The sequence below is a fragment of the Excalfactoria chinensis genome, chromosome 12 (genome assembly GCF_039878825.1).
Source record: "Excalfactoria chinensis isolate bCotChi1 chromosome 12, bCotChi1.hap2, whole genome shotgun sequence".
NCBI lineage: Eukaryota > Metazoa > Chordata > Aves > Galliformes > Phasianidae > Excalfactoria > Excalfactoria chinensis.
In genome coordinates, this window is record NC_092836.1 from 4,921,629 (window position 1) to 4,935,436 (window position 13,808).

General features: G+C 39.5%; 1 protein-coding gene across 1 annotated transcript in view; it reads left to right on the forward strand.

Moving 5' to 3' along the window:
• The window catches only part of TAFA4 (TAFA chemokine like family member 4), a 67,287-nt gene that overhangs the window by 22,256 nt on the left and 31,223 nt on the right, over nt 1-13,808 (forward strand). Inside the window, exon 3 of the mRNA XM_072347347.1 lies at nt 1,810-1,925. Coding sequence (XP_072203448.1) covers nt 1,810-1,925 — 116 coding nt within the window. The remainder of the gene's footprint in view (nt 1-1,809; nt 1,926-13,808) is intronic.

The window sequence follows — 13,808 nt, forward strand, 5'->3', positions numbered from 1 at the left end:
CTGCAGAGTAACTGCTGTGAATTAGCTTAGGATGCTCTGTAAGAGGATATTTCTAGGACAGGTAAGGAGCATTGAAGTCTTTTCAGGCTGATTCATGCTTGCAGAAGAGTTTAACTCACTGTTTATAAAGGATCTGTTTCTTCTTATATCAATTTCAAAACAGAGCATCTTCTTAATACAGTTTAATATCCATATTTTTCCCCAATCGATCCTTAAAATATAGCTTCTTTATTTATTCTTTCTTTGAGATTCTGTGTTATTTCACAATAAATGTGAAGCTTTTAAAATAGATTACATATAATGGTGGGCTGAAGCCTACAAGGACAGCTGAAGGGGGAGTACAATCCCTTGATTAAAAACAAACAAGGAACCAGCAGGTGCAAATAGGGTTTGTTGCTAAAATATATTTACAGCAGGTTTCTGTCCTCTTAACTTTTGATATGAAGAGGTGCGTTTCTGAATTGCTTGGGCCTTATCGATGTTCTCATACATATGTGTTGAGAGAACAGGGTTGTCTTGTGGTGAGCGAAAGGGAAAATCAGGCAGGTGCTTTCACATGAGAAAACATAAGATCTGTTTTAGTTTCACTGGCAGATGGTTGCTGGATTTAAAACAGGACCTTCACCTGCCTGTGTTTTAATTGCATTTGCTTATTTGGAAATTATCAGGCTGTTCAGCACTTGAAGGATCTGATTGGTTGAACAGTTTCAGGTATTAGAAAGATAGATGTAAAAAAGTATTCAGAAAGCACCTAGAGGAATCAGAACTAGAATCTGCAGGGAAAAGTTCTCTAAGGACTTTTTGGTGCAAATAAAAATGCTTGTGATAGGCTTGTCCAAATCCCAGCATGCCGATTAACTGCAGACTAACATCGCTGCTATGAAAGCAGTATTTAGTTCAGTTTATGCAAATCTATGATTTGCCTTTAATTAATTTGATGTATTCCTGCTTACAGCATTTTCTGGAAGTGGGGAATGTTACATCTAGGAGCTCAAGTGCATAACGCACATTTATGTATTGCACGAGTAATAAATCATCGTAATTGGGTTTAAGAAAATGATCAGATTAACTTTCTATATGATGAATGGCATAACATAAGCTATTGAAGGATTTAATTGTAGATATTTGCAGCAAAATTACTGGGGATTTGTGGCCGTATTTCTATCACTCGCATAAATAAGACTAACAGCATCTGCCTTCTGTTGAGCAACTGTTTTCTGAACTAGTTTCTAACACCAGCAGCATAATGATGAGTCCTGGCATATTTGGCTGAGGTGATGGTTTTGTGACTGTTTAACCCTTAGCAAACCTAGTGATGTCCAGGAAAGCCAGCAGGTAATCTGTACTTGAGAGATCCAGCCAGCTTATATGCGTGCCTACCTGAGTGTTGGTGCCTTTAGCAAATACACCCAAAGAGGTATTAAATACAGATGACGTTGTTCTGTGGTGTTTCTATGATTTCCAGGCAAGTGCGGTTTAGAAGTAGTGGCACGCCTTATCAAAATACATATTTAAGCTGTGTGGATGGACCTTAATGAAAAAACAAAACCGCTCAAGATGTACTGCAGTTGTGTGGTGTTATAATAACTGTACATGTGATAACCTGATGTGTGGTAGCCATTTCTTCAGTTGGTAAAACATACTTAAAAAATGAATTGATTTCAGCCAAACTGTGAAAGTGATTTTTGCCAGTGCTGCCTTATTTGTTATTCTTCAGTATCTCCACAGCGTTTCCTTCTCAGCATTGCTTTTATGTTATTCCCTACTTGCATTGTTCTTTCACTCATCTTCTTCCTTTTCTGCCTCCAGGATGAGATTCTGTGCCAAATCAATGCTTCTATCTGACTGGCTCTTTCTGGTCTATGTGTTAATGGTCTGCTGTAAATTGCTGTCCGCCTCTAACCACCATCCCCGGGGACATACAGGTAGGAGTTTTTGAACTCATTATGTGCGTCCGAGACCAATTAATACCACTTGCAGAATGTTAAAGCCCACTTCTTAGCAGTGGATAACTGATGAGGCTGTTGACAGCATCTTACAATGCAATGGGTTAAAAATACAGCAGCAACAAAACGTGTTGCTGTAAAATTTCATGGAGTTTCGAGCAATTTCATGCAGTGAAATCCCTCCAAAAATTTTCTGGTGAGCTTCATGACTGCCAGGACTTCAGGATGTTTGTTTGTTTGTTTGTTTAACAACTCTGAAATGTATCTTTATCTTCTCCCTCCTCATCCAGTACTTACTAGGAGACTTTATATTGATATCCTTGGCTTTGGTGAGTGATAGATCAAAGCTCTGAGACTGTGTGAGCCAGTTCTTTCACAGAGTAACACAGATATGGACTGTGGTTTAGTTCATCTTGTGGCATGCTCCGTTTTTTTTCCTGCAGATTAAAGCAAAAATAATTGCATTTAAAGGAAAGCATTTAAATTCTAGCGAGATACATCTACCCAGAACAGTGTAAGTATCTCATTATATATGGCAGAAACAGCTTAGAACTAATTGGGTTGGCTTTGTGAATTGATCCTTGACTGGATCTTGGAAGCAATGTGTTTGTGCTGGGGCTGTGCAGAGACCCCAGCCTCACTGCAGAAAGATACATAGATGTACCAGTGCTAATGCCCGGTATCAACTTTGATCCCAGAAGCAAGAAACATAAAGTTAACGTGGTAGTACCAGTGAGTTCTGCTTTTAGCTCAGAATCCTGGCTGCACCCTCATGATGAGAAAAGTGAGCTCTCAGAACTGTAGTCAGAGTCATGCTGGCCTGGGGATTTCTGCAAGGCTTCCTGTTTGCGATGTAGTCGCATTCTTAAATCAGGTGTATTGCCATTAATCCATATGAAACGTTCATAACTCTGAGTCATGTTCTCCTAGGTCTGCGTGCAACGTTAACATACACTTCAGCTCAGTGCTAGGAAGAGAGGATACATTTGTTAGAGTGCTCATCCTGCAGATGAGACAACCTATCGATCTCTTTCCTGGCTGCTGCTGGTGGTTGTCTAGGTAGGAACTGAAGGACCCTCATGTGCGTGCCAAAAAAACCTGGCACATGCCTCTAAATTTGACCTGCATACAGCTGCTGTCTCTGTGTACGTGCCCACGGCATGTTAGCAATGCGTCTATCTAAGAACTGCACAGAATACCTTGCCTCATCAACAACTTCTGGGTTCCATGGTACTGTGTGTTTGCCAGATGATGTGGTCATGGGTCATGGAGAAATAGAGAAGTTTCAGCAAAAGCCTGCAAGGTTTTCCCATGAATACAAGATTACCATTTTACAGGTAGCTGTTATGGTAACCGACTAAATCACTTCGCTGAAGAGAAGGGTCTACATAAAATGCTAACTTAATTAGGCAATCTTGACCCTTCCTATAAAGAACTGTTGCTTATCAGCACATCTTGGAGCTGATTAAACCATTGAAATTCCTTTTGTCATTCATGGAAGAGTCTTGCAAAGAGAAATGTTATTTTTTGTCTTGTTAAGATGCACTTTGCATGTGTACCTAAGGGAAATACATGTAATAAGGCAGCAGTGATCCCCTGTTGTGGGCTCATATGATGAATGCTCATTATGTGTCATGTAAATTTTGGCAGTCTTTTAACATAACATTTCGGAATGCTTGACTGCATTCTTTTAACTGGCACTAAAGATTTTTTTTCCCTTTATCAAAGAAGGATTGTAAAACACAATTGAGGTTCTCAACTGTTGAGCAAATTTTCTTACAGCGCTTACTCTGGTAGGCTAAAGAAAGGTTCTGCATAATAGTATGGTCAGATTATAGAGCTCTTTCTTCTTCAAACAGACTGCCTTGAGGCTGGAGCTTTTTCTCACCTTTTCAGTCTCTTGGTGTGTATTCTTCCCCTGATATGATCTTCTCTCATACATACACTGAAATACAGTGTATACACCCAAATTGATTCTATGTTCCAGTTGCAATTCACCCCATTTTTGATTCTCTTATCTGGTGCATGGCATCACAGAGCATTTGGAAGGCCCTCATGATGGGGCCTGTGTTTCCCAGCATCATCTTTCTTTGGCAGTTCAATACAATGTATTGAGGTATGATCAGATCTGTGATGTAATTGGATATGCGAGCAAAACAGTGTCTTGCAGCTTCTTGATTTGTGTCTGAAAGCAAATAATTTTCTTTTAGTGCAGCTCATTTCATAGAAAGCAAGTAATAAACCTCATCTGGTTAATGTAAATTAACAGGAGGTGCATTTTTTTTCCTGGTTAATAGACAACTTCAATGTTTTTTAAAGTAAAATATGCTGGAGCATGTTATTGTGGTAGAGGGATGAGTTCAAGCGTTGGGTTTGGCAAGGCTTTTGTCCTGTGTTCCGTAGATCAAGCGGCTGTAAGCCAGTAGGTACATAGTAAGGTGGGAAATACCTGCTGTTTGAGAGACACAAGGTAACTAGCTTGTGATACTTTAAAAGGAGCTTGTTTTTAAGCATGTGTTATTCAATCCTGAAAAGCCCCGTGTTTCAGTCTGTGTATTTGGTTTCTTTTAGAAAAAGTGCTTACTCATGACATCCAGGAAAGTTTGTTAGCCAAGGGCAGACAATAGAATTTAAGCTGAAAAATGGGATTGACTTCTTTTTCTTTTCAAAATACTGCCGTTTTTAAGGAGTCTAATCCTGGAAAAGACACATATTGACTTTGGTTGTTTTAGATGGCACTCGAAAGAATGACATTTGACAGCTGTCTCCATAATATTCAGACAGGAACAGAGGCTAGATCTTTAAGGACCCAGAAACCATCCTGTTGCTGAAAAGTGAAAGACAAGGGCATTGAACGGTCCCTTTGACAAAAAGGGCCTCATCACTGTAATAAAGTGTAGGACAAGGCAGGCCTATTCTTTTGTTCTGCAATATATTTGCTGCCATCAAATAATTCTTAGTGGAGAAAGAGCCTTGTTCAATCTAGCAAGCCAATTCTGCCGTTGCTTTGAGGAAGTTTGGATCTCGAACCCAGCTTGAAGACCTCAACCTATTTTTCATTTGAACGGTGCAATTGTTTTGACTGACAGAATTAACTAGGCAAAAGGTAGAGGAGAGGTGTTCCTTCTCATTACCATTAGATCCCTGAAGATTCTGCTTATGCAGATTATTTCAGCAGGCTCCCTCTACATCTGTGGAGAGAAGACAATACAGAAAATTCATCTATCTTCACTGCTGTGAAGTGCCCTTTTGAAGAGCTTGTCTTTTGCACTGACAATGGCTGAGCACCAACCTTACTACAGCTATTTAAAATGAGGCAGTATTTCAAGCTCTCAGAGTTCCTAACTGAGACCAGTCTAACTATCAATTCCATGCTGTGCTGAATGAAGCAATGTTCATTTAGTACCAGAGAAGATTTGTTTCGTCCTCACTGTTGTAAGTCAGGATCCACAAATGGTGAAACATTGAACAGATACTTCCTCAGGTCACCTCACTTATAGGCTGGACTTATAGACCATTAATTGGTATAACCAGCTGAACAATTTCTATCATGATTAACCAATACATCTTGGCTTTTTTTGAGGCTGCTGCATTTTATTTTTATGTGATGATTCCTACCTGAAATACTTTCAGCCTCCTTCTGCTTGCTGAAGGTTCCAGTTTTTGGAGAGGCCATTATTAATACTCTTGGAAACTATTTGCTTAATACACATCTGTAGGGCCAAACTTGTCTCTGAACTGTCTCACTTGGTTCACTTTCTCTTTTCTTTGTGATTTCAAGTGAAGAGTTCTGCCCTAATAGTCTGCTTGCTTCCCACAGATACAGGATGATGCAGAGCATAGGGATAAATCACTCTGTTTGAGTTCACTGGGACAGCTTGGTCTTCTTGCCAACTGGAAGAATGAGTAGTAACTTCACAGAGTTTATTTCCCATTGCTCTGCAGATGGATTAATTTACAAGGTTATCAGAGGTTCACTGGGAGTCTTGTTGAAAATTGCAGTGACAAGTCAAATGTGCAAGACCGTGGAGATTGGGAAGTGGATTCATAAGGGAATTAACAGCAGCCTGAAGTGTTGAAAACTCTGCCTCTTTGCTTAGTGAAATGCAGCAGAAAATCTAATTTGCTGCTTGGCATCTTAGATGCGATCTCCTGCAACCAGGTTGCTGTCTTGGCTGGTGTTCAGGGGACCAGGCGTTTCCATTGTGTGTAAAAGATGGGCTTGTTTGTTGATTGCACTGTACAGGGTCTGCACAGGGATCTGAGATAATTTTCTGGGCTTCCATAATCATTTTCCATTGTGCCCTTCTGACTGATGCTTGAACTGGATGATGCTGATGCATGGGACTCAGTTCATCATCTGAGTTTTGTAGTTGTGGCCTTGATGCAGAAAACAAAGGCTCTCCTCTCTGATGCTGCTGTTCTTCCCTTGCTGTTGGTTAGGGAAGGCAGAGTCTCTTTAGAATGTGTCTGTTTCTGATTTTCTGCCTGTCTTTAATTGTTTTCTGATCTAGCCTACCAGTGGGACTATCCGAGTCACTTGTTTGTCATAGAAACAGTCTGCTTGTTACTTGGTCAGCTGCAGCTTTTCACAGCTTTAAGGGCTTTGTGAGTAGAATTGTGTCCTCAGTAGATTCAAATAGGAAAACTTTTACATTGGCTCCATGTCTTAATCTACTTTAATTTGAAGGCTATATGGAAGATGCAACTTTATGTTAGAAATATTTCTGCTTTCAAGCTAAAAAAGTGAAATGATTGTCCTCTTATTTTTGGGCTGAGATACTGTTCATTCTAACAGTGCTGTTGGATTACTAGGGACTTGGTTCCCAGTTCCACCAGAGGGCCCTGCAAGGCTGTGGAAAGGGCTCTGTTGCACAGCTGTGGACAGACAGCACACTTGGTGTCTCGTGATTTAAGTCACAATGGTGCATTTTACTAATTAGAGTTATGTGTCTTTTGTATTTCAGCAGGTCAGATGTGTTTAGTGCACAATAAGCTGTAGCCTTTTGTGCTGTTTAACTCCTTTTATGTCTTAATGTTTTATTCAGTGTGTTATTTATGTGTTTTATTATCCAGTTTCTAAATATAGGGTAAGCTACAATATACAGCCCTGGCTGTAATCTCAAGTAATAGGGTAGGGAAAGCAATTCAGTTGAGCAATAGGATTCCTTAAAGACAAAATGGGATGGAGTTTTCTGCATGATGTTTGCTGGTGTATTTTTGAGGGGGAAAACGAAAGAGGAAGAACTGAACCTTTATTTGGGGTGGAGGGGTGAAGAAGGAGTTGTAAATAACATTGAGAACTTGCTGTATGATAGTCTTTTTCAGAATCCATGTGTGTGCATAGAGGCTACCAGCAAAGAGACATTCAGCGTTAATTTAGTCTTTTAATGGGTAAAACGTAGCCTGAGTGTCTGCTTTAGCTGAGCGGAATGTGATCGTATACGAAAAAAATTTATCCCAGGTAATTATGGGGAAAAAATTACTCATGAAGTGAAGAATGTGTACTTATGTGTATTGCACTTCATCATGCTACAGAAACAGAAGCAGTCATATATAGCAAAAAGGAGAGAGATTTTTTTAGGAAGGTTGAATCTCACTTAACCAAACAATGGAAAGTCCATTGTATTGATGTGAAGCAGGAGGCCAAAACCAAGCTGTTTCCAGCAATGTCAGGGTGACCCTATTCTAAAACTTCTGGGAAAAACTTGTGAAAATACTATCGGCATTGTTTTTTATATAGTTGCTATGTGTAGAAATGGTGATCTTTACGTTCCATTGTCTGCCATTCTAACCAAGCATGCTTTGTTTGCTCTTTTTCTTTCTTTCTTTCTTTCTTTCTTCCCTTTTCTTTTTCACCTTCCTTCCCCAAACTTAGAACTTACATTACGAAAAAGTGCTATATTTGATGTGTGTGTGCTTGTACCAGTGTTGGGAGAAAGAAGTAGAAATCTGCAAATAGGATGGAAAGCACCTTGATCTCAGTGTTTACTTGAGCATAGTGATGCAGTGGAAAGTGGGACATGCTCTCCTCAGAAGCTGTGCTATGGATTTACATGGAGGTCAACATGCTGAGTCCTTGGGAAGGTTGATATTTGAGTGATGAAGGCAATAGATGGAAATGTAAAGGGCTTGCATTGAATTCCTTTCTCTGAATTGATTGAAAGACAGGTTTAAGATGGAAGTCCTGACCAAACTGAACAGGGAGTTTGTGTTTCTCCTGTGATTTAGTTTCCAGCCTGCTCCAGATATGTCATATGGTGCTTGGTCCCCAAAGAAAAGTTAGACTTTGTACTTATGATTTTATTAACACTTGAGCGTTAATAAAATTCTTACTGAATTCATCATTCAGTGTTTTGCAAATCACTGCCATTTTGAGGGATGGAAATTGCTTTAGGGTCTGTTCAGCTATTGATCGACATGCCTGTGCTTACTGCATGGGTTGCGTTGTCACAGCCTTACAATCGCATTAGTTGTAATAGCAGCACAGAGCCTGTCTGAGATTTCAAGTCCAATTTTAATGTAATTGTAAGGCCTTGTGCTACTGGAGAGTTCCATTCCAAGTGAGTGACTGCACAGGCTTTAAAAAGTCAAGTACTTAAAAGCAGGAAATCAGTTGTCATGTTTGGCCTCGCCTGCACCTTGTCCACTAAGACCACGTAAAGATCTCAGCTCTGTTCTCATGCCAAGTGTGGTTATTTTACCCCGCAAAAGAGCTGCTGCTTGGTTTACATTTAGAAGTTTGTGGTGTGACTGAGTCTGGTGTCAAGGACATTTTGGAGCAAACATCTCATCTTGGAAACAAAAGAATGTTTAATTGTGAGAGATTTTCTTTAAAAAAAACCCTAATATTTAAATTGCTGCCTCTATTCCTTTGCTGCAGTGGTCTGTTCTTCAGTGTTTGGCCATGTTCTTTCAGGAGAATGACCATTGCTGGAAGACAACAGATTCTAAATCAGGTGGTTAAAGATGCCTTGTAGGGTTCAGCAGGGTGATCTCTCCTCATCAGACTGAACATGCTACGTGTCAGCACACGAACTGATGCTACACCTGACATTCATTATCTACCAGGGAGGCAATCAGTAATGGTACCCTGACAATAGCAGAAGTTATGAGCAGAAAATTCAAGGATCAACATTTCTATTTCTTACTGTTTGCCCTGCCTTTATTTTTTTTTCCCCTTTCTTTATTTCCACTTTTGTTTCTCTGATGGAAGTCATCTATGTGACTTACAGTCCAGTGATGGTCACTGTCTTTTTTACTTATCTGGCTAAGAGATGATGATCAGATAAACACGTGGCAGGCTCTTACTCTGAGCTTTTATTTACTGCTTATACCTTCTTGATTACAGTCATCCCATTAGTTTTGCACCTGAGTCTCCTTAAAGGAGCATCTAAAGATGTAGTGAGTATTTCAGAACCAACAGCTTTCTTTCACTGTCTTTTTAAAAATTAATTGATGTATTTATTTTTGCGCAGTGACAAATGGTTGCAAAGTAGCTCAGTGTTATACCTCGGGGGTGGAACATCATGATTGGTGTGTAACAGATCATGGCTGTCTTAACAGGTATTTGTAAGGTGTTGTCTGTAACTGACTGGGTTTCATGTTGGCTGTTGATGCCTTATTAGCACAAATGAATGGAATTTAAATGTATCGAGGTTGTCTTTCCCATGCATCCTATTTTCAGGCTGAGTGAAAAGAATATCTCTTCTGCTCTCTGTATCCTTTTTTTCTTTATTTCCTTTTCTCTTTGGGAGATTTTTTTCTATGTAGCATGAAATAGATGTGAATGAGGACCATGCTGACCTTTCTCCTTCACAGTGCCTCTGGTTCGTCACTGGATGGGTCATAAAGGTGAGAGTACAGAGGGCCTGGGGTGGCAACTGCATGCTTGGCTCCAGCACAAGTGGTGGTCAGCAGCTAACATTGCAAAGGGAAAAGAAGGACAGCATGCAAGCTCCTCATTTGTAACTATGGCCACTGTAAAGTTCCAGGTTGGATCCAGTGCTCTTCTTGATCCAAAATGCATAGCACAATGAAAGATAATATCTCTTGAAAAAGATTATGAAAGCATGCATGTCCAGGGAAAACAGAAATGTAATAACATCCCCTGGACAAAACAATTTGAGAATATCAAGGCTTTCTGACACATTCCCTGCTCTTGTCCCAGTGATGTCCTTTGCACAGTCTGCTCCTGGTAGAATAAAACGTGTATTAAGACTCTGAAAATTAAGGAAGCATATTATCTCATTTCATGAATAAGCAATAATTGCACAGGCACATTATTATTATTATTGTTATTTAATGAGAGGCAGTAAATAATTGGTCAGCCAGAGGAAGGATTGGTGACTGCACTTTCATGACTTACTATCGTGGAGAGGTGTTCTCTTCAAAGAAAGCCAAACAGAAAGATATCTGTATTGACTGTGATGTTTACTCCTATTCTTAGGTATTTCTAGATTATCTGTAAAAAAATAACATTTACTGAAAGTATGAAAATCAAGTCAGGATATAATTTGAACAGAGCGCAAATTATGTCTGTTGGCATAAATCACGCCAGCAGTTTGAGTGTCTGGCCCAAGCTGTGTTTATGCTAATGATTTCTGTCTATTCAGTCCTTTCAGCGGGTGTTGGTGTTCTTCCAACTGCAAACAAATACCCCAAACTGAAATCATATAAAATTTCTCATCTAAAACAGTTGGAATGTAGTAAAAAGGTCCTCAAAGTATTGTCTGGGTGCATCCTGCTGGAGTTAAAGAATTAAAATCGTGCTGATCCACAACTTTGTGTCACCAGTTTTTAGAAATGAAGTGAAATTGCTGTCCTCAGCAAAATGCCATTTTCTACAAGGGATTCCATAGTCCCCAGACACAGAATGGGAATAATTAGTCTACAACTGACAAATAATTGTGCTATGTTAAAGTCAAGAAACATCCAGGCTGTATTGCAGGTGGTTTCTACCAAGCTGGAGAGAAAAGAGGCCTTGCTGTGAGAACGTGTCCTCTTTCAAGGAACAAATCTAACCCAACAGTGAGCACAGAAAGCATGTTCCTAACTTTTCAGCCCTTCCTCAGTATCTAGGGATTTGGGCTAAGTGAACTATGGATCAGAATTAAGGCCTGAATATGCTGTAGACTGGATACAGTGATATATATATATATAATATATATTTATAATAAATATTATATATATATATATATTCATTTTTCTTTTCAAATTCTTTCCAATTATTCTTTTGTATTGTCTTTCAACAAAAAAAGAAAGGTCTTTGTCCCAAGTGCTTCAGTGTAAATAAACAGCGGTGTGCTGGAGTTCCTCAGCCAGGCTCGCTGCAATCGAAGGGATGCAAGGTGTTTGTCAGAGGAATGTGAGGCGCTTTGCATGCGAAGTATGATCACTCTCATTTAACAGATGGGGGGCTAAAACACACGTGTGCTTGGTGAATGTCTCCAGGTCTTAGGAACAAATTGGACTTAGTTGCAAAATGGTGCCAGGAGTTGTATTTAGATTGACTTGTCTGGGACTTGGCAGCTGGGCTAGTACTTACAGAGTTTTATTTATGCAAACAACAGAGTATGGCACTTAAATAACATCATTGCACTGTTCTGGCCAGCTACAGTGAAAAACATTTGAAAGCTGACAAGTGTCTGGCAAGCTCTCTCTCAGAATTATTTTCAATACTTCTTAGTCCTGAATCCATTAGCTAAGCTGGTCAAAAGTTCACACAAAGAAATGGCACTTTTGAATTATTATTAACATTTTGCCTTGAATGCTAAATGCTCTGCTTTTAAAGTGGGTGAAGTTCTGCTTGCTATATTTTATTATAGACTATGATGTGGGCTTTCAGACCGAGATCCATTAAGTAATAAATAGTAATAGCAAGGTCATTTCTTGACCAAAGAAAAACTGAATGTTGTGAAATGATGAATTCAGTCAGGAGACACGCAATGGAAAGATGGCATTTTTGTGGCAGTCTCAGCAGATGGTCGTGATGAGATATTGCTAATTGTTACTGCTCTTATTAGCATGTTCACCGAGGACTGGTTTGCTACTTGCATATGGGTATGGGGGAGAAAAGTGGAGTCCTTCCCTCTGAGGTGAAGAGATCATAACATCACTGCACACCAAATGGGTCGCACAAGTGCTGAGAGAGAATGTCTAACATTCTGCTTCCTACAAAACAATTAACTATTTTGGGTGAGACATAATTTGCCTTGTAACAGCAGAGAGGCTGCTTGGTAGTTGAGAATGAATTCACAGGCTTACAAGAAAAAAACAACAACAGAGGGTGCTTTTTGTCTTTATTGGGCACACGCCACAGGGTGAGAAACATGGAAGGAAGATGATGGTCCTTGGAGTTATCTGGGTGATGCTGTGTATTGAGAACCTGTGTGTTGATAGATGGGCTTTACTGGCTTACATGGAGTGAGTGTGTGTTGCAGATCTTGATTCTGTTTTGTGTTAATGGATTTCTTTAATGCTTGTCGTCCTATTTTTTTCCTCTGTAACTATTTTTCCGTATCTGATCAAAACTCAGTAAGTAGTAGCTTCTTAGAAACAGTCATTGATGTTGTAACACGCTGTAAATAAAGAATTAAGCAATGAATAGATGAATATAAATAGAAGAGAGGATGAAATACACAGGAATAAACCCTGTACTTCAATAGGAATAACTCTGTTTAAAGAACAACATCCAATTGCGAAGTGATCTCTGGGGCAATGAGAACTACTTGTTATTTTTTGCATAAATCTGATAACTTAAGCTTGCCACACTGTGGAAGGAAGATAATGTCAGGCTGATTGATGGAGTGAACAGGACATGACAGTTTTCAAGGAAGAAGAAAGGCAGAAATCATTTTCTATGGAGACAGGATCTCATGATGTTGTTGAGAACTTGATAAGCCAAATGAAATCCAGAAATCATTTAAATTACAGGATGATGAAATGAGAGGAAGATAAATAGGTCTGTGCTAATGATTACATCCTCTTGACTTGAATCAAAGATCAAATAATGTATTGACATCTTTGGTTAATTCTGCTGTCCCGTAGCCAAACAACTGTTAAGAGTTTAAAATAGTTGAGCTGAGCAGTAACCTAACAGCAGTGTGCAAAGGCAGAGGTCATTCTTCATCTTACATGCTATGCAAGTGTTTTTCTGTGTAATGTTTGTATGGGTGTGGATATCACTGGGGCTTTAGTATTAAAATTCATGCAAAAAAGAAAAAAAAAAAAAAGAAGAAAGAGAGAGAGAAAGAAAGAGAGAGAGAAAGAAAGAGAGAGAGAAAGAAAGAGAGAGAGAAAGAAAGAGAGAGAGAAAGAAAGAGAGAGAGAAAGAAAGAGAGAGAAAGAAAGAGAGAGAGAAAGAAAGAGAGAGAGAAAGAAAGAGAGAAAGAAAGAGAGAGAGAAGGAAAGAAAGGAAGGAAGGAAGGAAGGAAGGAAGGAAGGCTTCTTGTGTTTTGGTATGGTGGCAAATCAAGGACATCTGTTTGCTGGTGTCTTATATTAATGCTTCTGAAATGAAGTACTGAGAGGATCCCAGGGTTGGTGTCTTGCTCAGATGAAATGTGAACGTTGATTCTTTCGTTCTGCTGATGGTGTATTTGGATGTCAGTGCTGGTGGATGGTGTTTGTTGTTATGCAGTTCACCTGCTGCCTCTCATGGCACCAAGTGGAAAGCTTCATCCCATTCTTTAACTCACACACCACTACTGCTGCTTGACAGAGCTCTACATACTGCAGTTTGGTGCTGTAGAGTCACTGATAATTTTGCTTGTAGTCATTCTACTGGGAATATGGAGACATGAAAAAATAGACATAGAGGTGAATGAGAGTCAGTCTGAGCAGCATCTCACAAAACAGTGT